This window comes from Miniopterus natalensis, chromosome 12 (assembly GCF_054644295.1).
Source record: "Miniopterus natalensis isolate mMinNat1 chromosome 12, mMinNat1.hap1, whole genome shotgun sequence".
NCBI classification, from domain to species: Eukaryota; Metazoa; Chordata; class Mammalia; order Chiroptera; family Miniopteridae; genus Miniopterus; species Miniopterus natalensis.
The window spans coordinates 51,517,753-51,542,850 of record NC_142092.1 but is presented as its reverse complement, the minus strand read 5'-3'; the positions used below and the strand labels follow the sequence as shown (position 1 = coordinate 51,542,850).

Genomic DNA, 25,098 nt, shown 5'->3' with positions numbered 1-25,098 from the left:
TTAAATACAAAGCAACTATAATTGTATTCCCCAGAAACAGTTTTAAAACAATTATATTATCCTTTTTTCCCCTGCTGGGATAGCATCGTCCAAAAGTGCTTTGTTAGCAATTTCTTAGAAAATCCTCATGAACTATATAACCCCCCTCCCACCCCAAGCCCAAAGCCTAAATATAAAACACAACCCCAACACAATACTCTGCAAGTTTTCTGGCTTTAGGTTGTAAGGAAAAGTGCCAGAAAAATAAAGTCTTTCTTTTTGTCAGGAGCTGCTTTCTCTCTTAAGGAAGGACAGGAATGGTAGGTGTCCAGGCCCATCTGCAGCTTAGAAAGCTGGTGCTAGCAGATGAGGCGGCTCCCCGCTCAGGCTGCTCCTACTCAGAAAGGCAGGGTGTCCAGGAAGAGCCTGTCGATGATGGACGGTGGAGACACCAAGTCTTCCAGCTTCAGGTAGAAGATGCGCTGGAGGCCCAGGGTGCAGATCTTCCGCAGTTCTACCAGGGCACTCAGGACCTTGGGCTCGGTGGGCTCCAGAGCCTGTCCCTTACTCTGGTGGTCTTTTAAGCTGCTTGTGATCTTGTTGCATAGCTCCTCCACTCTCTTTGGTTCTTTTAACCCATGTCGTTCTGCAGAGGCATAGGAAAGGGCAAGTTTAGGAGGCAGTTACATCTTAGGAAACCTGACTCCCCAGTCAAGGCCTGGGTTCCGTTCTGCCAGTTGGGATGGGATTTTACAATCAAAGTGCCCACCCTCTTAGAGGTACTTCATGCCCTTTGGTATCAAGCAGCACCAGGGTTTGAATCCCAGTCTGTCACTCACTGTGTGCCCTTGAGCAAGTCCCTTAACCTCTCAGCCCTGGTTTCCTTATAAAATGAAGATAATAACATACGCAATTCAGGGTTTCTGGGAAGACCAACTTAGGTGAATTATGCAGAGGAAGCACAGTTTCCTGCACATAGCCATACTGAATGAATGACAGGATGGTTGTTATTTTGCACACCTTATCCTACTGAGGTCTTACAAAAGTCCTCGGTGAGTTTTTCCCTCGCTAGAGCCCATCTTAAAAGGAGGAGGTTGGATTTAATGACCTCTAAGGTCCCTTCCAACTTTGAGGTATTATAATTACATACAAGTCCAACCATGAAAATTGCCAACAGCATCTCAATGGATTGTAATAAGCGGATGTCTCATCTCAATGCAACGTAATACAGAGAAAAGGGCACTGGACTTGGAGTCAGAGCCGAGTTCCAGTTTTGGTTCTGTCACTTACTGGCGGTGTGACCTAATCTCTCTAAGGCTCAATGTCCTCTTAGGAACAATAGGGATTACAGAATGGTAGATGCTCTCTTCTTTTCTTTCTGTGTGTCTTAAATATTACACAGTAAATCAAAAGAGAAAGTGTGATTGTGATAAAACCCACTTGCATAGGTTATTGTGAGGCTCAGCTAAGATGATGCTACATGAAAGTATCCTGTCAACTGAAGAGTTTTACATGCACAATACAGTCAACACCCAAGATAATACCTGACACGTGGCAAATGGCAGGGTCAAAAAAAGAGCAATAAAGTCCCCCGATTCCCAAGCTTTGCAGTATATAATTTTGCTTTCCCCAGGGAACTAGCTAATCAGCCCAGCTGCAGATCTGTCCCCTATGGTTTACCTTTACTCAATATGTGCACTCAAGAGTGAACTTTAAGAGTAATCCAGCCTGGAATGGTGATGTCTAAAAGTTTTATTTGCCCCCCAAAGCAAAAGAACAAAACAAAAAAAACCAAAAAAACAGTGCAAATTTGACAGTATATTTCAAGAGCTACAAAATATTTATTGCCTCTGACCAAGTAATCCCACTCATGGGAATTTATCTGAAGGAGAGATTCAACAGAAGAATAAAACTGTATTCATGAAGACATTTTGGATAGCATTATCTATTTTAAAAGCCGGGAAAAGATAAAGGGTGGAAGAACAGAGAAACTGTTAAGTAAAAAATAGTATGTCCACGTAATGGAAGATTTTTTAGACATCAGAAAGGACAAATACTAAGGCTATGAAGTAATATGGAAAAAATACATAACGTCACATTAAAGGACAGAACATAAAGTGGTGTCTAAGCCGTGATTATAGCTATGTAAAAATTATTTCTGCATATAGAGAAGGGTGAAAGAACAGAAAAGTGAAAATATTGATGAGATTGTCAGATAACTCAACTTTCTTTTCTTTTAAAATTTCCAGGCTGATTTTTTTTGTATAATAAACAATGTTAAAATAGAACAAATGGGGATTTGGTCCTTTGTGAAGCCCTCTAGTAGCTGCAACATGATCACACAATCATCTTGCTGATAGAACATTCTATTAATACTGAGATATGTCAAATTAGGTTCATAACCCAGGGAGAGATGCTTCTCCCAGAATAAAATATCAATCCATTCATTTAAGCTTTCCCTTCCTCTCGGTGCCTCATGCCTTGAATTATATTCAAGATCCCATATTCATTATCAGAATAAAGAAACTGAGCAATGCTCTTGGCTGGATTTCGGGAGGGGGTTGATTATGGAGCCTTGTAACCAGACTTTCTCATGGCCAAACTCACAAAAGGTGCCTCGGAGTTTTCCCTGCTCTCCAACCAGTGGTGACTGCTCCATAACTATGGCAACCATTATTTATTCAGTGAATTCAAGTGGAGATCGATACCTCCTGCCAGCTGGATCAACCCTGGGCCTGGAATTCCTTGAGGAATTCAGAGACACTCCTGTTAGAAGCCAAAGGCACCTTCTTTGTTGTTTTGAACAGCTACTGGATTTGTGGCTTCTTTACTTTTTCAAAGGGGCTGAGATAAAATTCAGTCTCCATGCAAACTACTGCCAGCAGCCAGCAAGGTTTTCGAATCACTAGGGAGTCACTAAGTGTCTGGGAGCTTCCTAGTAATTTCAAATTCCTCAAAACCCCAATCACTGACATTTTAGTTTAAGGGACCCCCTTCCTTCTTGCAGCTTGGTAAACAGGGCTGCAGAGCTGACTATTCAGAGCGTTCACAAATTCTGGAGGAAATCAGACATTTGAATTTTTCCCCTTCCTAGAGAGTTGCACACAGATTTTAGTTTAAGATCTTTGCCCACCATTAAACAAAACAATTTTCTCAGTATTTCTTGCATTTTGAGCTACATCATTTTTATCCAATACTTTCATATTTTAACTCAGCTTTATTATGTATTCAGAACTTTAAAATACATCTTCTAGAAATGGTTAAGTAATGAATTTATGTGTCAAAACCATAGTGTATATACATCGGAAAGAATTTCAGTCATTTAGTTCAAACTCCCACCTAAGACAAGAATCTCCACTACAAGATGCTACAGAAAATGCCCAGCACCAGCTGGACTATGAGTTCACCGTTCCAGCTGATAATAAAAACACAGGGTGGGCAAACATAGGTTTACAGTTGTTTATATGGAAAAGAATGCAATAATTAATAAATAATAACAGAAGAATAAACTGTGTTTCACGTACTCATAAGTGTAGACCTACTTTTGTCTAGATTATTTTATTATTTTACTACATTTTTACCTAGATTATTTTATTACACCCTCACAATAACCCTTTGAATTAGGCAGGATAAAGATGATCTTTATTTAATAAATAAGGTAAGGCTCAGAGAGTTAAGTGGCTTGCCCGTGGTCAAAATTAACAAGACCAGAAACATTTCTGTTATACCAGGCTGCCTTGAACATTGTGTTAGAATGTCCCTCTTCATTCTGAGATGACCTCAGCCTCCCCGGAACTCCCTCCTACACTTTGTGCACCTAATTAACTAATTGATTAATTACTTCTTTCAACAAATACTTATTGAGTACCTATTTATGGCCACTGGGGTTAGAGCAGTGAACAAAACAGACAAGAGATCACACTCCTAACCTGTGCGGTGTGAGTATCTAAAGACACTGCTGGATTCCTGTGCATTTAGCTATCCATCCCCACTGAGAGCGAGGAAGGGAGGCAGGGAAGACAGGAGAGGGAAGGAATGAGAGAGGAGGCGAGAGAGGAGGGGGGAGAGAGATTGATTGAGTGAAATAATAGAGCTTTTTAGCTCGGTGGGGCCTGGCTCAGGGGATGAGCATCGACCTAGGGTCCAGGAGATCCCGGTTGGATTCCCAGTCAGGCACGTGCCCGGGTTGCGGGCTCGATCCCCAGCAGGGGGCGTGCGGGAGGCAGCCGATCAATGACTCTCATTGATGTTTCTCTCTCTCTCCCTCTCCCTTCCTCCCTCTGAAGTCAATAAAGATATATTTTAAAAAATAATAATAATGATAGAGCTATTTAGGTCTGTGCTCATGTTTTTCCATGTTTACCTAGGTAAAACCTACTCATTCTTAAATCACAGACCACATACAGTATTTCTTCAAGGAAGTTTTTTCCTTTTACTCCCAGTCTAGATTATTCTTTCTCTTTTAAAGATACACAGGTTGAAATCAGATATTTATGTAACTATTGCCTGCCTCCTCCTTTAAACGTGAGCCCCATGGGGGCATGGACTATTTGCTCACTGTTGAATCTCCAGCACCACGCCTACCACATAGGAGACACCAGGACCCACAGCGGGTTCACTCACATGCTCACTCCAGGACATACCAGTCATTGAGCACAACGGCTTGCACTCTTCTTTCTCTTCTTGCTATTGAGATTATATATGTGATTTAACAAATGCTCAGTGCAATTCCACTGTACCCGTTTTCCCCCAAAATGTGCTGAAGCACTCCACTGCCATGACCTTGCTATGCCGTTTCCTTGACTGCAGTGTCCTGTATCTTGCCACGTCTAGATACCACCTCCTTGGGAGGCCATTCATGACCAGCACCTCCACCTCTCTACACCCCCAAAATGTTAGCAGTGATCTGGACTTCCCCTGCACTGAATCGGTCCCTTTTAAGGACCTGAACACTCACCACCATATATCGAGTTCATTGCCTCATAATCAGATATGACTTCCTAGTAGCCTATACACTTTCTGACAGCAGAATTCATGCATGACTCATCTTTGCACCCCTGGAGACTGACCCTGTGTCTGAAATACAGATAGCCCTCAACAGTTGTTTAATGAATGGATATTTATAAACTGGCAATTCCACACAAACTTTCTATTTGGGGGCTTCTTACTTATTAATCATAATTAACTGCAACTAGATATCCCCTCATTAGCACCTCATCAGAAGCAAAGCATTTCCATCCCTCCTATGTCAGGGACGTGGCACTGGCAAAAAGGAGTGGTTAGTGTAGATGAACTGGGGGCCTAAAAACATTTAACCATAACTGTGGGGAACTCCCTTTTACTGTAGGGAAGGAGAGTGATCTGAAAGAAACCATTTCCTGCCCCACCTCACCACCCAGTTTTTCACATAGAGAGAGGTAGAGGAAGAAGAAAAAAAAAGAAAAAAAATTAAGCCATGCTTGTGCAAACGGCCAATACGGTCCAGATTCTTAATTTTCCTGGAAGCAAGACCCTGTTTCCTTTCATGAGTTCTCTGTGGTTTAGGAACAGACAATTTTGGGCTGTTTGTTCTCCGATGCCAATAGCCCAACTCATATTCCACAATCATCCTTTATGATCAACGGAGCTTACTCAGAAGTCAAGATTTCACGGGAGCCCATATTCAAATGAAAATTAATATCCACAACAATGTGCCCCGCTGTTTCCCAGCCATCGCCTTTTCTGCCACTTACTGATGATTACACACATTTCAAACCCCCTCACAACCAGCAAATCACAAAAAGAGTACTGTCAGGCCCAGAAATGAAAGAAGAGGGGCTTATGTATGTTATAACCACAGCACCTTAAACAACCTGCTCTGCACAGGCTGGCAGGACTGGGGGGCAGGAACTGGAAGTCCACCATAAAAGAGCTGGCCCATTCTAAGTGCCGCTTAATTCCTTTAATATCATTGTCCTTCTCTGAGCCTCTCTCAAACATCCAAGGAGAAATTCACCATACTGCTTTCTAAAGCCACCACCTGTTTCCTCATGTCCCTGAGACTGATTTTGGACCACCTGGGGTTCCCAAAGGGAAGGGGCAGGCATGTGTCTAATTTGAGGGTCTCTGTCACCATCCCTCCAGGATGGAACGTGGGTGAATCTAGTGCAGATTCTGAACTCAGTCTGGCTGCTTGTGCCTTAAATGTGCTTATTTTCTTTGGGTCTCCCATACGCGCTTTGAAAGTCCTTTAAACCAAATCCATATCCTTAGAGACTGCCTTATTTTTATTTCATTAATGGCTCCCTTGGAAGTCCCTGGCAGCTCCCATCAAAAGAAGGGAGTTTCTCAGTCAGGACCAAATACCGAGGGAACAAGCTAGTGTCTGGTTCCTACTGCAGCACATGCCATTTAATTTCCTTTGCCTCCATGTAAATTGTTCAGTGGTGAACCAGCCTAGCCCCTTAAGGTGCTCAGACATATCTCACGTTAGCTAAAAGAAAGGTCCCAAGAAGGTGCAAGGAAACAATGCACATGTCTGATGATCAGAAAGAAGGGCCCGTCTGTGCCAAAGGATGCATTTGTTTCCCCTGTGAAACTCATCATCTGCCTGAAAAACATGTTTTCTACAGTCGAGAGGGTATCAAATCTGAACTTCAATTCTTAGTCCCACAGCCTAGGCTGTGCTCCAGTCTGATGAAAAAAAAAAAAAAAATGGGAGGTGAGCCCCAGGTCTGGCCAGCCTCTCCTGGAGCCGCCACCTGTAGTCACTGCCTCACCAGGCCCCAGTCTGGCTAAAACAGAGGAGGTCAAACCAGAAACCCTGAAAGTATCAAGGCACAAAGGGAGCTGGGGCCTGGGGCCTCGGGAGCAGCCACAGGAAGATGGGATCTCCTCGCTTACCTGATATGCCTTTCTAGTTCTCTCTTCTCTCATTCTCTCTCTCTCATTCCATCTTGGGACTCTTTATCTCCCAAAAGATGGAAAGAGAGAGACGTCTAGGGATAGAAAGACATAATATAGAAATTGAATATGTTTTATGCTTCTGTTTCTTAACTTTTAAAAATTGAGCTGAGGCATTCATTTTTGTTGTTTACAAATATCCATTTTCCTCAGTTCTCTCTGCCAATCGAAGTTGTTAAACAAAGTTGTGCATAAATAAATATGTGTGTGTTTTATATATGTGTAGTTCTTTGGTTTTACTTTGGGTCAATAGCCAAGGACTGGGGAGAGGGGAAGAGTTGCCCCTCTGCCCCACAGGAAAAGGCTGGTTAAGGTAATCTTCCTTTGAAACCCATGTAAAAATAACCCTACAGCAGCTAGTTCAACTGTCAACACAACGCCTGTGGAAACTTAGATTTTCACATATTGGGCTTGTTGACAATGATAGCTCAATAGGACTTCTCTCTCCTGGAGATTCATGACAATAAATTACAGATATATGTCTCTTGTTTAAACTAGGTTTAACGTCACAGATTTCAGAAAAGTGCCAGTCATTTTCTTAATTTTCTGGTGTGTGTGACAACCAAAGCCAGAATCCACCTTAACACAGGAAAGGAGAGAAAGGGGGAGGTGGTCACTTCGGGTGACAGCAGGGTGGTGCTTACCTGTGATCATGCTCAGTGCTGACAGGCATGCTAAGGCTTGGATATCAAGGTTCAGGCTCTGCAAACTTAAGGAAAAGTCTTTAATGGAGTCGAGCCACTCCCCAAATCCACGAAGGCACTGAAGTCGGTGCAGGACAAGTCCATTGCAGAACACAAACTTATCTTCAGCAGTGTTTGACCTACAAGAGAAAGTTGGGGGTGGGGGATAGAAACACATTAACTAGGTCTGTTCAGTCCGTCTAATGGGATAGCATCATAACACACAGGCACCCAGACGGCCATGGGGCAGTGTTCAGAATCCATTGTGGTGCTGTGAAACCTGCCCAAACACCCTTGACTAATAAGACTGTGCTCCTGGGATAACAACCACCACCACTTGTCTATGCTAACTTTCTAGGTGAGCACCAACCCCGGGGAAGCTGCTAGACTCAGTTGCGGGATTACCCTGGGACAGGACACAGAGACGCAGGCACTCACGAACTGTGGAAGTGAAACTCAGTGCATCGCCTCTCTCTGCAGTGAACTGAGACTGTTCCCTCATTTTCTTAAATGTCAAAAACTGATAAGGCCTGAGGCTACACACTATAATTCCATTGCGCAGACTCTAAAAACACCAAGTCCCTGCAAGCGCCAGAAGTCAATCACAAACTAAAAAGTGGCCTAAAATCAAGAGTCCTTATTTTGTATTACCTTCTCTGCTTTTAACAATGGTACTGTGGAAGGCTATTTCTAAATCTGTCCTGACAGTTTATATTATGTCCATAAGCATCCTCTACTTCTCTCATGAAATGTGCCCTGGAACTTCTAGTTGGACATCACCACTCAGCCGTGGGGCCTTCGGCGCTCCTTTACTCTCTCTGGGTTTCCTTTTCCTTATGTATAAACAGGAGTTCTACTTGCTACCTCCTAAGATTGTTGTGGAATTAAATAAAACATTGGATTGGAAAGCCCATGCATAGTGCCTGGTACACAAGAGGAGTGCTCGATGTAATTAATTCTGAATTTTATGTGGTCCTAACTTTAATCTTAGCCTTCCTTTAATTTTCAAATCTCTTTCCACATACCTATCTCTTTCAGCCTACTGCACTAACAAGTTAATATCTCTCTAACTGTGCCTCTTGGACGCAGAGCTTCATTCATTCACTCATCAAGTATTTCTGTCAAGAATGTGCCATTCCTAGAGCCAGACACGGAGAAAACTTGGTGAACAGAGCATGTATAGTGCCTGCCCGCATGGAGCTAATCATTTACTTACTTAATCCTTTGCTGCCTGCCTAACAAATGATGGTCACATCTCTGGCCTGGCTCCTGCGTACACAAGATTAGTTGTAATGATGCTAATTATTGCCACTCTAGTTGTAATTGCATGTCTCTCCCACAGATCCCTCCACAGAGGTACACAGGACAGAATGGCTCAGTCTCAGAGTTTGATACCTGGACCTCAGACCACTGGTATCAGAATCACTGGAGCATGAGTTAAAATGCAGATTTCTAGACTTCCTCTAAGACAGCTCCCAACCAAAAGAGCTGGGAATGAGGCATGGGAAACTGCACTTTAAACAAGAATTTCTGCTAACACAGTATAAAACTGAAGAGGGGGGTAAGAAAGAGAATGGGGGGGAAGGAGACTTTTTCCCCCTATAATATTCTGTGAAATGTTGGTACCATCTCCTAAAAATACATAACTGCAAGGAAGCAAGGAAGATTGAATTTAAAATGTTACACATGGACTTTATGAGATGAGCTGAGATCCCAGGTTCCAGCTCTTTGGAAAAGAACTCCCACTTTATGTTCGGTGTCACTGAGTATGACAGGTTGAACCGAATCTTTTGATCTAGGAGCTATTCTCTTGGAGTAAACATTGGGGGTTAAGGAGCTGTGGCGACTCTTTAGAGCCCCGTCTGGTGTAATAGAACAGTGACTTGTAAATAGAAACCCGTGAGGTAAATGCAACGCTCAAAACAAATACTTGCTCCCAGGAAATACCTTATGCACCATGGGACTCTGTAGAATCACAGAATGTTGGCGTTAGGAGGAGCTTCAGAGGTCACCAAATCCAACCTCCTCATTTTACAAAGAAGGAAACGGAACTTCCGATGAGGCAAGTGACCTGCTCAGGGTCTTAGAGCCGGTCCACATTAGAGCAGAGGGTAGAAGCCAGCAGTCCTGCCTTCTGGCCCAATGCACTACCCACTGTGCAGCCGACCATATTTTACATTTCCTTCCTGAGCAGCCTTCTCTCTGATGACTCATGTACAAGCACAGCAGGTTTCAAACTTCTTCAAAGAAAGGAGTGGACGGAAGATTAGATAATAGTAGTTACCTGATGGAAAGTCTGAGAACAAACAGCTCCAAAAAGGCTGATTCTATAAGTAACGTCTGATCTTCTTTGGGAAGATCAGTAAATCCAGGGATCTTTTCTGCCCAGCTTCTGGATACGTCGATGGAGGCTGTCAGGAGGCTGTAGAACTGCTGAACGTGCTCGGCGTCCGTGCCTGCAGCGGCCTGGTCCGCGGGGCAGTACTGGAAGGCAAACCACAGAGAGAGAGCCGCGTTATCGCCACTCAGCCGGGACGACCGCAGCGTTCGCAGGCGGGCCCTTCCGAGGCTGTCCATCCCTGAATCCTTACCTTAAGGTCCAACAGTTGATAAAACCCTTTCGCACTCACAGTCTTATTTCATTTTCACAATGGCCCCATGATACAGAGTGAATTTTGTTACCACTTAACAGGCAAAGAGCTTTGCTGAAGTCCCATCAGTGCAGTGGTTTTCGATGCTGACTGCAATCATCTGGGGAGCTTTAAAAAACACTCACATTTGGATCATCACCACAGAGATTCTAATTTAACTGGTCTGGGTTGAGGACTGATCCTCGGGACTGTTAAAAGCTCCCCAGGTGGTTCCAAAGGGAAGCCAGCATTGAGAACCAAATACTTCAGGGGTTTGTGTCCAAGTGAGCCTCCAGCATCTACTGACTCCACTGAAGCACAGCTGTCTCCAAATGAGATGCTTAATTAACCCATGGCTCTCAAAGTGTGGTCCTTGGACCAGTAGCATCAGCAACACCAGGGAATGGACTAGAAAAGAACATCTCGGGTCCTGCTCGCCTAGCCGGGCGTGGCTCAGCGGTTGAGCGTCGACCTGGGATCCAGGTGATTGGGGTTTGATTCCCGGTCAGGGCACATGCCCGAGTTGAGGGCTTGATCAATGACTCTCTTATCATTGATGTTTCTCTCTCTCTCTCTCCCTCTCCTTTCCTCTCTCTGAAATCAATAAAGATATATTTAAAAAAAGAAAAGAACATCTCGGGTCCTGCCCCAGACCTACAGAATCAGTAACTCTGAGAGTAGGCTTAAGAAACTGTTTTATAAAGATCTCCAGGTGATTCTCATGCACACCAAAGTTTGGAAATGGCAGAATTAATGACTAGGAGGAGATAATGATTTTTGCTTGCTGTAGACAGATTTCTGTGAGACAAAACAAAGCAGGAAGAGGAGCGGGGAGGGTGTCTCCTTGGAAGGGCCCAGGAGGCTGTGGGCTATTGGACTCGGGACTTGTGGCTGCTTAAATTATTGAAAATTAAAATAGAAATTCAGTTCATCTGTCACACTAGCCATATTTCAAGCTCCACAGCCACACATGGTATAGAACATTTCCATCACTGCAGAACATTCTGTCGAACAGGATTGATCTAGAGGGTCCCTGGAGGAGAAATATACAAATAGGAATAAAGTCTTTACCCAGTTTTTGGATATTCTAGGTCTTGCCTGAATCACAGGAAGAAAATCTTTCCTACTTCAGGCAGAAAGATTGATACAGCAAAGTAATAATCAAGGGACAACCAACAGCACAGCCAGATCTACAGAAATGCTTATGTAAATACACACTCATTCCCTTCACACTAACCGCTGCTTGCTCTTTCGCATCCCTTCTCTCAGTTAATCCTCCTGGGGTATGGATTTTAATTCTTATTTTACAAATCAGGAAACTGAGGCTCAGAGAAGCCCAGAGAGGCTAAGAGACTTTCCCGAGTTCTATAGCCAACAGTGGTACAGCCGAGACTTAGACGTGGCCTTCTGCTTCCCTACCCTCCTGGCTGCTCACATGTCTGATGTTACTAGCTGGTAGCCCGTGGTATGGTTTTAAAAAAGCGTTTTATTTTGCTCTAATTGGAGGTCTCCAGGTACGTATTCCTTTGGTCCCATGTTTTGTCAGCAACACAGTGATTGGCACATGATTGACTCAATAAATAGTTGTTGAATATTGTTCAATGAAAGAAGAGTCAAGAGTCAAGGGAGTGCCTCGGTTTCCACAACGCCCTAACCTGGCCGGAGGAGAGTCAGCCGATACGCAGCCAGGCCCTTATTGTAGAACTACTTAGGTATGAGGAAATGAGGCACTTGTCTTAATTGGGCCTTTTTTTTCTTTGTGCTTTCCCAAGAGGCATCATGAAGTAACAAAAGAAACATCAGATGAGGAGCCGAGCTACTTTAGTTCTATATTTGTCCAAGCCCCTAATTTGTGAAACAGTGTAGTTCTCTGCTGCTTACTTTAGTTATCTGGGGTAAATGACTTCAGTTTTCGCCTCCTTAAAATGGGGATAATGCCTTCCTCAATAGTTTGTTGCGATGCTTAAATGTGATAATATATGTGAAGGGCCTGACACATAGAATGTGTTTCACAGATGATGACAGTGATGATACTGATAGCGGTTATGACTCTTCAAATTCTCACTGTCCCTCAGCCTCCATATTTAAAATGGGAAAAGATTTCTACTTTGCAGCTTGACTTTCTAGGATCCTATAACATCAGGTCCAGTTTAGAGTCCTGGATCCTCTGTTCCCAATCATCCGGGCCAGGGCCCAGATTTTCTGAAGCCCTGGATGTTTCTGTGATATAATGGACCATGGGAGAAGAACCAGTCATCCTTCCTATGGAGAGTCAAGGATGGCAGCCTGATCCTGGTGTCAGAATCTTCCCACCACCTCCTTTCAGTTTACACACACTATCTTGACTGCAAGAGAGTGGAAAAAGGGGATTTTATTTTACTTTTTTACTTTCTCTCTGATATGAATCTAATTCCATATGCTCTCCAAGGGCAAGATGAAAAATCAGGGCAGAACCACCTTTAGAAAGCTGACAGCACTACATGTGGAACTCCCAAATGAGTGGTAATATCGAGCAGAGGCAGCAGAACATGGGGCCCTCCTCTAGGCCCTGGCACTGACTTGCTGTGCAGCCCGAGACAAGTCACTTAACTTCTCTGTGCTTGTTTCCGCCTCTGAAGTAGGAAGTGACTGCCCTAGCTGATCCCTAAGATTCCTTCTGACTCTTGCATTCAGTTATTTTTCTGTTATTGATTTCTAGTTTAATTCCACTGTGGTTTGATAGCAGACATTGTATGATTTCTATTTTTTAAAATTTGCTAAAGTGTGTTTTGTGGCCCAGACTATCAGCAATCCTGGTGAGCGTTCCAGGATTGTGAATGTGATGGCTCTTGCATGTGATGATTCTAAATGTTGCTAATCACACTGGGTATGATGTAATTGCCTAGAATTTGACCTTGATTCAGCATTGTTTTGTTTTAAAACAGTGTGTTAATGGAGAGAAAAAGACTAAAGGCTGCAAACTTTTTCCTGGGAATGGGACCTAACAGCTCCCTCCTGCACTGACTTCCCTGAAACCATGGCTCAAAACTCAATAATCCCTCTGCTTCCAATATTTGCTCACCATCCTGAGAGCACTTAGCTTTCACCCTGGGTCCCCTGCAGGCCTCTGCCCCTGCTGGGCTCACATTTCATGCATCCTGCACACAGGAAAATGCAGTCCCTGCTGCCCTGCGTGTGCAGTTTTCTCTGATGAGGCCCAACAAGGAGAAAAGCCAGCAGACCTGGCATGCCAGGCCCCAGCCAGGCCCTCTGGGCCTCACCTACAGCGATTCTGTCCATGTTTCCGTATTCTGGAACCAAACTGGACCAGCCTGAGCCACCAGTAACGTGGGGGTGAAGAGAGGGTTAGCATCTAATGCTGAGGGAAAGGACAAACCAAGTATCCCCTCTAGTGAACATAAGATTTAAAGAAACATAACAAAACATTTTAGATTCTTTCTCTGACTGGCCTACCACTTTATAAAAATCTCACCAAGGAATACTGGACCTGGCTTTGGAAGAACCAGACCCCCATCTCTGATTGTGTGCTCCCCTACATTACTCTCTCAGGGCCAGGCAGGCTTAGGGTTCACCAAAGAAAATCTAGAAATATGTGTTTATTGATCATTCCAATCAAACATAGACCAAATAAAAAAGACTTTAGAAATGAATCTTTTCTCCTGTTTATGCTAACTTTTTATTCTAGCCTGTGTGGATCATTGATCCATTAAAAATCTCGCTTTACAACTAGTCAAAGACACAGTATTACATTTACTGACAACTAATGGCTAATGGCGATCTCACCAAAGCATCTGGAATGAGAATCTAGAACTACAAACAACGATGAAAGTTATTTAAACTGAAATGAGCCTATACATTTTGTATGACAATAATATGGCTACAGAGGTCAGATCTGAGGCACAGCCTAGTCCTAAAATAAGTTATTTGAATGGGAACACCAGCTCTAAAAAAATTAGCAATACGATGCTGTCATATCTCACTTGTCAGTCCAGGCTAAACATGAAAAAATCCTAAGAACATTTTATCTCCCCTTACAATGTTAATTTTCCCTGTATCTTTATATATTTTAGATGTGATCATTCTATAAGCCAAGCTATATATACATATTCTTAGGTTCTTACGCTTTAAAAATTGGCAGTGAATATATTTTCCCCCACATTTATTCCTTTCTTATCTAATTAACTCCTCTTAAAAACAAACCAGAAACAAACCCCCCGCCCCCAATGGCATCACTCAGTTATTTGTTTACTTTCTCTTTCGTTTATGCCATGTAAGCTCCAAGAATGTAGGAGCTTTTCTTACTCAACAATGTGTCCATTGCTCTAGAACAGTGCCTGACACCCAGGAGTCATTCAATACATATTTATTTATTTACTTATTCCTCAGCAGAGGATATTTTTTCCACTGCTTTTTTCAGAGAGAGTGGAAGGGAGAGAGAGACACACACACACATCGATTGGTTGCCTCCCCCACATGCCCAGACGGGACAGGGAACCTGCAACCGAGGTACATGCTTGGCTGGAATCAAACCCGGGACCCTTTAGTCCTTGGGCCGATACTCTAACCACTGAGCAAAACTGGCTAGGGCATCAATACATATTTGTTAAGTGAATTAATTGCTTTCTTGAAAATTTTTATCTCCATTGCTCATTCCTTCTCAGCCCAAGAAAAGCTGGGAAATAGGAGATTCAAGGTAAAATTGTTCCTATTAAACTATATCAATGGTTCTCAAATTTTAGTGTGCCAATGAATCATCTGAGGTGCTTGTCAAAATATAGATTCCTGTCTGCCTGTCCCTTTCCTCAGTTCTGATACAGATTTCCCAGCCTGAGCATGACTGGGAAATCTGCATTTTAAGCAAATACCCTGGCTCCTTCTGATGGAGGCCGTCTGGGCAGCATGCTTTGGAAATGCTGACCTGTCCCCATAGTGAAATTATAGCAGGCATAACAATCAGAGAGTCAGGGAGTGAGAAGGCTGGAAGGGGTCATGCGAGTGCACTTAGTCCAGTCTCCTCACCATTCAGATGAGGAGACAGGCCCACCGGGGGGAAGGAACTGGCCTGAAATCATCTAGTAAACTGGTGGCAATTTGAGAGGATCTTCTGAGGAGCCTCATGAGACCACCCTCTGCAGTCTTCATGCTGTTTACTTTGTAGGCCTAACATGTGTTAGCCATGTTGTTTCTCAAGCTATCTCGGTGACATACTTAAATACCATTTGCTGGGGCCTGGTTTTATCTGAGCAATATCTCTTGTGTTTGGCATCGGTACTACACTAAGTGACACCAATTACCAGAAAACATCCTAGTTTTGCTGAAAAATACTTGAAATGACCAACTAATGAGGATGTTAAGTTTATTTTCTCATTAGTAATTACGCAGGTTCTGAAGCCAAGCCCAGTATCTATATATACTTGTACTGCTAAATTAAAAGCAACTGTGGGGCAGAGAATAGCAACATTTCAAGAAGAAACCAATCAAATGTGACATGTTTTGACTGCACCGATATACAATGATCTGAGCTCAGTTTTGAAGGAGAGAAGTTTGGCCCAAAGGAAATGAGGAGGTCCCAGAGCCAGGAACGCTTCACAAAGTGAGCGCTCTCTCTCTGGCCTCTAAAACACTCGTTCCCTCTGGGACTTGGAACACAACTCTTCCCCCTCCTCCCACAAATGAGGAAAACTGCTCACTTACTACCTTAAAGGCACATATGCTGGTACAAGAAGGTTGGAACACACCTGCCTGACAAACATTCCCTCATTTCTCTATTTGCCTGATTCACTGAGGGAAACTAGTACCTTTTATAAATTGTTTCCATCAAATCAACTGTCTGACTCAAACCTGACAGGGCACATTCTTATTTAAAATGTAATAAATTATGGATACACACTACTGCTGTTATCGGCTACTGCTGAAGAGTGAAATTAGACAGGAACAAATTAAGAGACTTTCATTTTTCACTTCTAAATGGTTTGCCTTTTAAAAACGAATGGATATATAATGCTATTATTGTAATTTTTAAAAATTAAATGAAGCTTCTTTTAAAAACATCTAGTTAAATTGCCATTAAGTAGAAGTGGCAGTGTGATGAACTAGGAACATGTATTCAAATACCTTGAATGATGAGATTTGGATCTAGGCCATGCTCTGCCACTGACCTTAGACAAGTCACTTAACCCCCTGGAAGCCTTTGTATACTCCTCTTAAAATATGGGGGTTGGATTAGATGATCTGATCTCAAGGTCACCTCCAGTTGTATAAATTTAAAAATATAAAACTTTAAGGAGGAGAAGGTATTATGAAAATTGAGTTTCAATTGATGACATTTTTTTCAATCCTCAGCCGAGGATATGTTTTAGAGAGAGGAAGGGAGAGAGAGACAGACAGAGAGAGAGAGAAAGAAACATCGACGTGAGAGGGAAACATTGTTCAGTTGCCTCCTGTATGTGCCCCAACCAGGCATTAAAACCTGCAACCTAGGTATATGCCCTGACTGGGAACTGAACCGCAACCTCTTGGTGCACAGGACAACATTCCAACTTGACCAGGGCTGAATGATATTCTTAAAAAATTACTGAAACCATAAATTATATCACAGAAAGCTGGGGCTTAAGTAGTAGGCACTCAACAATTTAATTTTGCTTCATTCATTTTATGTTAATGCTTTTTTAGAGAACAAAGCAAGTTCAATTTTGTTAAATAACACGTTACTTAACAACACATATTTTTATATGTATAGGTATATATAATCACTTGAATTTAGAGACAATATGGTAAACCCCAGAATCATAAAATCTCAGAGTTGGAAGGAACTTAATATCATCCCAGATAACCTCTCTGCTAGGGAGAAATCCTGTTACGTGTTCTCCTTAGTTACTTGTGTTGATGATCACACTTTCATAGCAGCTCTTGTAGCTAAGAGAGCTCATCCCTCTCTTCAGAGTGAGCTGAAAGGGTTCCCCTCCTTCTCCTAGGTCTGTCCTTGGGAGCAACAGTCCTCTTTGCCACAGGGTAGAAGAGTGACCTTCTTCATTCCTGTCTACATATTGTTATTTCATCCAATCATCCTTTACAAGTTTCCAAAAACAGTATGTCCATGTCCCTCTTAAACCCCAGGTTGGAATTGGACTCAATCCTGAAGTGTGGTCTGACAGGACAGAGCCCATGGAACTACCCTCAACTTGGTTCTGGTACCATACTTCTGCAGCCTAAAGTAATTTAGCATCTCTCTCTTCCACCACACATATCCTCTGTTGGTTCATGGTAAGTGTATAGACTCCCAAGATCTTAACATGAACTACTGACAGGCCAAGACCCTCGCATGTTTTAAAATTATAAATGCTTAGATTAGCTTCACATTTATTTTTGTTAACTTTCTTCATGATGGTTTCAGCCCATCTTGTTCCAACCTGTCGAAATCACTCTGAATGTTGATACTGACATCCATCATATTAGCGATCCCTCCCAGCTTTCTGTCATCTGCAAATGTGATCAGCATGCCTTCTCTGCCTTCATCCAAGTTTTTAATGAAAACTCACTGTATTTTTTAAAAAGTCTTTTAATTTGTTGATTTGGGTCCAATTTTTGATAATTGTGTAAAGCTATCTAAAAGCAGGAGGATCCAAGCTATGAGGTTCAACCTAATTCCAAAACAACGCAATTAAAATAAATACGCTTTACAAAATTGAGCCAGGCCCCAAAGGTAGTATCAGTGTGACCCAGACTCTGGCACGGTCAATCTGCTATTTTGGACAAAGCTAACAATTAAATTGGATAAATGTTTGTTGATGAGGATGATGACTCTAGTCTAACACACTGAATGGTGCAGAGGCAAGCAAATGAGCTGGATTGATTTTTCAGTGTGGAGATAGTTCCCAGCTGGGACAACTCAAAGTGCTGGGGAGGGTTTGTCATAGAATCACTGAAGAGTCCTCACAGATCAATAATCGGATAATTTGGGGCCCCCGCAAAAAAATCACTTTTGGAGCCTAAATTCTCTGGACTGACCATCAAAAGTGATTTCAAATATCCTGGAGTAATGACAGATTGTGTTATGTAGCCTTGGTATGGGTAACTGATGCCCTGGAACTGCTAAATGAAGTGAGAAATATGGAAAAGGTATGCAAACTGTTCAGCACAGTGGCAGGCACAAAGTCATTCAATCAACTCTTATTACTAGTATCATGAGTAGTGACCCTGATCATTCATATGAAAACAGGACATTATAAAACTTACTCTGGAATAATCGAGATCTCTGGGCGTTGAGTCTGTTAAAGCTCGGACAAGGGCATTCATCATACAGATCGGAGGAGAAGGTGGAGAGGGCTGAGAAGGTTCCTGCTGTAATGGGCTCTTTGGTTTTGAAGGCAGCCGACCTCTCCTCCCCTTCAGACTATCTGTACGGACAACTGAGGCCAAGAGAAAAAGAGAAGAAATGTCTTCAAAGATATTCATGAATAGCCATAAATCACAAATAGGAATCAAAACAGTTTACAGTCGAGCAATCGTTAATGAGACCAACCATTTAAAAGTGGCAGTAAGTTTGGAATAATATTCACACAATGATTTAATGAGAGTTGAAACAAGCAGCATAAAAGCCATCCCATAACTTACATTTGGTAATGAATTAGCCCTAAAAATCTCCTCCTTAAATAGAACAAAGATGTATGTACACAAGCTCTCTATTGATTTTGAGAAATTAGAATAAATGGTCCTCAGCTATATTTAAATGTAAACATACACTATAAAAACAAAATGTTGGCAGGAAAGGGAAACGAGGAAAATTCACCATCCCAACATAAATATTAACATGTTTTCAGTGATATCTGAGAATAATACATATAAGCAAGTTGTATAAAAAGCATTACAGCCATACCTTCTTTAACCATTCCGACACTGAGACACTTCTGAAATCGACAGTACTGACATCGGTTTCGACGTCTCTTGTCTACAGGGCAGTTTTTATTTGCCAGGCAAACATATTTTGCATTTTTCTGCACCGTTCTCTGAGAAAATACAATACAGAGATAGTCAACTAATAGTTTCTGGGAAGAGGTAGAACCTGACAAGATGTATTTTAATTACAATGTGAAAAGCGATGGTGCAATTCGTATAATTAGATAAATTTAATTTCCTAACACGCTAGCCTGCAGGAAAAACAATTTTATTAGTGTTAGCTGCTGACAATGAAAATCATCTCGGATTGTTCTGAAGCAAGTCTCAGGAGACATCCAAGTCTGAATGATAAAATCATATCTGAAATTACCAGGTCAACATATCATACCTTGGAGAATTAGATTATCTCCACTTTTAATATTCCTTTGGGAACAATTTTCTACTTGTTCCACTCCCCTGATTATTGCTGACCTTATTAAAATAAAATCAAAATTATCTGGGATGTACTTTGTTAGCTATCACTTTTGTAAGTCAAATATCACAATAACTGGCTTTGTTCCCCAATAGAGATGAAATCATAAAAAGCAAAAATCGGGACCTGTTTAGTTAAAACATATAGAAAATAATGTTTGAATGCAAAAAAAATAAAAATAAAAAATCACTTAATCTGCCTGTGTAGTTTATTTTCTCTTTAAAAAGGTAAATGGCCATTTTTTATATTTAAAATCAAAATCTTAAAATTGGACACTAAAAACCACTATCATATCCAAGAAAGAAAACCAAAAGCAAAATGAGAGAAAGAAAGGAATATGAGAGCCATATATTTTCCATGAAAATTCCCATTCATAGGTTATTTCATAAATGACTATTGACATAGATATCAAAATAGCCATATTGTAAAATATATCTCATAAAAGTTGGACTTGGATATAAAATAATGTTCTATTCTTTAGACTCACATATAATTTTAAAATGAGACATGGAGAAATAATTGAGCGTAATTTTATGCTCCATATATAAGAGAGGTTTGATTTTTTAAAAAATTAAAAACATTTGTGCAAATGGATGTATGTATTTACCACTTAGGGTAAAATCATTCAGAAATTACCCGAATCTATACAATTCCAAATAGAGCAGAACGTTGAAATTTATTTGATAAGCCTAAAAAAAAAAAAAAAAAAAGGAAATCCAGATAATTTGGGGTTGGTGATTTATTTCTTGCCCCAAATTCTAGACTTATTTTCAATCGTTACTTTCAGCAATCCCCAGCCTCCATCTATCAGTTTTCACCTTATCATCTTTTAATTCCACTTTAGGAGATCATTTTGCTTAGCTTATATAAAACTTAAAAACTCTTAACAAAGTCAGATCCATTTTCCTTGTGTTAGTAGGTGATTTTAGTTTAAAATGCACAATCTCAAATCACAAACATGCTTCCAAGTTGCCAGCATTTACATTCTCAGCAGTTTTTAAGGGTAGGAAACTTGTGTTTCCTGAATGAAGCTCTCTTTCATCAAACATGCAGTAATTTCTAAAACTCTATTTATTGCCATTGTCCTCAAGGTTATATGCCAATTTGAGTGCTTGGTGGCATTTTGCTTCAGGTATACATTTTTCCAATAACCTGAAACCTTTCCTACAGTCATGTGTGCCTGCACAGTTTAAGGACAAGGAGAGATCGTTACAGTTCAATCACTGAATTCCATCATTAACTGCATTTCATGTCACACTTTTAAAGAATTCAATTTAATGGTAGAAAGCCACTGGGTAAAACCTGCTCCCCTTCCCTTAATTAACAGATCTGTGGGGTGGTTCTCTCCCATCCTACCCCCCGCCCTTTCAAATATAGATTTGTTTTCAAGGGATTGCTGCAGAAAAGGAACGCTGTTGGGGAACACTTAATTGACATTTCCAGACAAGGAATGTATTACCACTCCTGCATTTTGGCCAACTTTCAATTATTCAGGGATGGTCATATTTGAAGTTACTTGCACTTCTCTTAATTGTTTTTCTTTCTTTTCCCCTTTTTGGCTGCCTGTTTCACTGCCCTTCAGCATTTCCACTGGAATGATGTAAAAATCAATCTGTGAAAGGAATGCAGTTCCTTGAAAGTAACCCTGGTAAAGCCTGAGTAGTTAAGACCGAAAAAATGGCTAACCTGAGGGTTCTACATTTAAAATATCATAATCCTGTACATGCCTTCTGTGTGGCACTTTCATTGCAAAGTTTTTCCACAAGCATTTTCTTATTTTCTTGCAGAATTTAATTAATCACATGACTTCTATCCCCAGATCAAAAATAACTGTTGCTTGTTGGTACATATACCAGTCCACAAACATGTGAATTTTTACAAATACTTGGTAGTTTTCATTTATAATGAAGTATTGTTTTTATGGCCCTTTAGAGATTATAAAGTGCGTTCATAATTGTTTTGTCTCATTTAATTTTCACAGTTCTTCTCTGAATTTTATTCACCTGATAGGGAAACTGAGGCCTAGAAAGAAGTGTCATGCCCAATGTCTTATAATTGGTAGGGGACAGATCAAGGCCTCCTATTTGAGTGCTCTCCAAGCCCAGCCTGCTCCCAGATACATCCTGTTGGCCTCCCATATTCTAGTTCCCCAATCGGCATCCAGCTTCTCCTTTCCCTCCACCCTGCCCAGCATTGTAGGCTAGGAGTGATTATTGTGGGAGAACATTTGTGGGTTTGCAAATGCCTGAGATAGTGGCCAGGGGAGTGGGGAGAGTGGCACAAATTTCTGAAGAAGTCTGGGAGTCAGTAGCAAAGGTAGAGCAGCAAGAGAGCATGGCCTCTTCCCCTGAGTGGTATAAAGGCCACGGAACTGAAGAGTCAGGAGAAACCAGCTGGAACTGTCCCACATGCTGATAAATCAGTCTACAGGCTACACAAAGCTTCACCTCTCTAGGCTTCAGCTTCCTCATGGGTAAAATATGGGGGAGGCTGAAGACCCTCCTACTATAAAATTCCCCTTTGGGTCTATGAGATCATGAAGTGCTCCCACACCTGGCACTGAGTGTGGCACAGAGGTAGAGTGGATGGGGGAGACCCCAGCTTCCATCTTCTGTGAAGGCAGCTGTCCCAAGCTGCATCTAGTCAGTGGCCTATTCTGCAGCTGCAGAGGTGTGGAGCCCATGTGCACTCTGGGGTCATGCAAACATGAGCTGGCCTCCTGCCTCTCTCTCACTGCCTGAGTGTGTGTCCTGGGCAGTTGAATAATCTCTCCGAGTCTCCATCTCCTCATCTATGACACAAGGATAATCAAGATCTACCTTCAAGACACTTAAGAAAAATAGCTACTAAGTGGCCAGAATGCACAGTCAGGTCTGTCTGATTCAACTGCCTCTTCCTATGAGCTAGGGTCTGGCCCACAGACCCCCTCTCTTCAGGATGGACAGGCGAGATGTGCAAGGAGGTTTCTGCACTTTTGAGGTCCCAGATCCCTTTGAGAATGTGCTGAAAGCTCTCCCCAGAAAAGGGATCACAAGGTAATGCCAAGTCAGGGAGCTCGCGGCGCCTCACCTCCGCCTGGGGCGGCCTCCCGCACGTGGCCTTCAGGTCAAGCCGCCCCGAGCAAGCGCGCGTGAAGGCGCTAGGCTGCAGGGACCGAGCGCCGCGGTCACCCCTCACACCCGGAGGGACCCGCGTAGGGGCTCCCCCCGGAGCGGGCGGCCGCGGAGGGAGGGGCGCGCTCACCTTGAAGAAGCCCTTGCAGCCCTCGCAGGTGCGGACGCCGTAGTGCTGGCAGGCGGCGTTGTCCCCGCACACGGCGCACGTGCCCTCGCCCGAGGACGAGCTCCTGATGGGCGGCGACGGCAGGCTGGGGCTCTCGCCCAGCAGGCTGCACGCAGCGGGCGAGCCCGTGGGGCCGAGCGGGAAGGCCAGCGCGGCTGTCCTCTTGGGCAGGGGCAGCCCGTAGGGGTGGCCCTGGAGCGCGGCCGCCTGGGTGCCCGCGGCGCGCAGCGGCAGGCTGAGCGCGGGGCCGGCCGTCGGGTCGTAGCTCAGGTGGTGGCCGCCGGCGGGGCTGGGCGCGGGCGGGTGCGGCGGCGAGGGTTTGAAGTCGAAGAGCGGGAAACGCGCGCCGGGCACGGCGGGCACCGCCTTCAGGGGCGGGTCGAGCAGCGGGCCGGGCGCGAGGCAGCCCTGCGCCGCGGGCAGCGCGTCGTCCCACAGCGCCCCCGCCTGCGCGGGGAAGCCGGGCGTGGTGGGCGTGGACGGCGGCGACTGCTTGAAGTACATGGAAGTGCTGGGCAGCGCCTCGTCCTCGGCTCCGGCCGGGGGCGGGATGGACGGCGGCGGCGGCTGGTGGTGCGGGTGGTGGTGGTGGTGGGGGTGGTGGTGATAGCCGTGCGCGTGGCCCTCCTCCACCTTGATCAAGGGCCGCGGCCCCGGGGGCTGCATCTGGTACTGGCAGGAGGACTTGAATTCGTAGTTGCCCGAGTAGCCCTCCACGAAGGTGCTGAAGCTGGGCAGCGACGTGGTGGCCCTGGCGGTGATCTCGGTGCCGCCCAGGTCCATGGTCAGCTTGGCGTAGTCCGGGTTCATGATCTCCGAGGCGTACTCGGCGCTGTAGGTCTGCGCTGCATAACTGGACCCTGGAGGCGAAGGGCTATACTGGGCTTGCACGCAGGGCATATCTGCAGGGGCGGGGGAGAGGGTCTCTCAGAAGAAAGCCAGCACTGCCTCCGTTGCTCTTTAAGTCTAGGCACTAGAGCGGAAGGGATATCCTTCCCTCCCGGCAGCATAGACCTAAGACCCCATGCTTCCTGCTGGGGAAAAAAAAGCTGCATCCCTGACAGACAGTCGAAGGGGCCACAGGATGCCAGAACCTGGCCTCCTGGGGGCCTCTGTGTCCACCTTCCTTCCCTTGCCCTGTCCTTCACCAGCTCTGGGAAATCTGATGTCTCCTCTCATAGGCCCAGTGACGTTTTTAAAAGTGTTTTTGAGCCCTATAAATTAATTGGAGTGACTTCAGCCATTAGTTGGAAGGACAGAAAGAAAGCCAGTGAATGTCCTGTGGGTTTATTTTGGAGGGAAGAGGTCACTGGTCTCCCAAGTCACACACATTGATTTATAAACCTATGAGTAAAAAAAAAAAAAAAAAAGTGTCCTACATGGGATTTACTGACCAAGGGAAACAGTGACATTCTAACATTGTATAAGTGCCAACTAAGGCTACCCACACATACTGCGGTGGATTTCTCCCACCCCTCTCCAGTCCTCCAGATAGGGCTAGCAGCCTGCACAAACTGGACCCCTGCTGGTGACTTCAGCCAGCTAGGTGGTGAGGTGGGGAATGCAGGCCCAGGGAATGGACTGGGGGGTTTGCACCATCTGCAAAGAAGATCAGCAGCAGCAACAAAACACCCACCAAACCTGCTCTCTATGTACGGTATATATATATATATATATATATATATGCTTTTCCCCAATTCTGACTAATAAAATGTATCGGTGGCTGTTTTATGACAACAGTTTACAGCTATCATAATAGGCAAGTTAGTTTACATATTTTTTATGACAGGAGAATTAGTACCCCTTAAAAAAGAAAGCAGTTTCTTAATAGGTTTAGTTCCTCTGCCAGTTTGACTATATTGAGCCCCCAAAGTATCCAGGGTGCTTACTATTATTCAGAGAGGTTGAGCTGGATAAGAAGGCCCTGAGACTGATCAGATCTAGTGAATGACTTATCTAATTATTTCCCTTTCTTTATGGCTAAATATAAATGGTAAAATGGGCAATTTCTGGTGGTTGGTTTTTCTGAACCAGAGGAAAACCAGGTGCTTAACGTCTCTTTGGAGTCGACGGTGTAAAAGGTGTGACTAATAGAAGAGTGAGTACTTCACATTTCCTTTGACATCTTTCTCTTACCCACATTTCCAAATCTGATTGAGTCATGGGTGTATGGGATGAAATCTTGACTTGAAAAAGGGTGATGAGGGCCTGTTGG

At 43.5% G+C, this 25,098-nt stretch overlaps 1 protein-coding gene across 2 annotated transcripts; it reads right to left on the bottom strand.

Moving 5' to 3' along the window:
* Window positions 1–232: 232 nt before the first annotated feature.
* On the bottom strand, window positions 233–25,041 carry NR4A3 (nuclear receptor subfamily 4 group A member 3). Of its 2 annotated transcripts, XM_087823218.1 has the most exons (7): window positions 25,020–25,041; window positions 22,845–23,785; window positions 19,110–19,239; window positions 18,470–18,642; window positions 9,889–10,088; window positions 7,566–7,744; window positions 233–625 (listed from the first exon to the last, which is right to left on the bottom strand). In XM_087823218.1, the coding sequence occupies exons 2-7, from the start codon at window positions 23,781–23,783 to the stop codon at window positions 378–380; spliced, it is 1,869 nt and encodes a 622-aa protein (XP_087679344.1). In that variant the 5' UTR covers window positions 23,784–23,785; window positions 25,020–25,041; the 3' UTR covers window positions 233–377. The 2 variants fall into 2 exon arrangements, with proteins under 2 accessions (XP_087679344.1, XP_087679343.1); XM_087823217.1 differs by lacking the exon at window positions 25,020–25,041 and having other exon boundaries at window positions 22,845–23,783.
* Window positions 25,042–25,098: the final 57 nt, after the last annotated feature.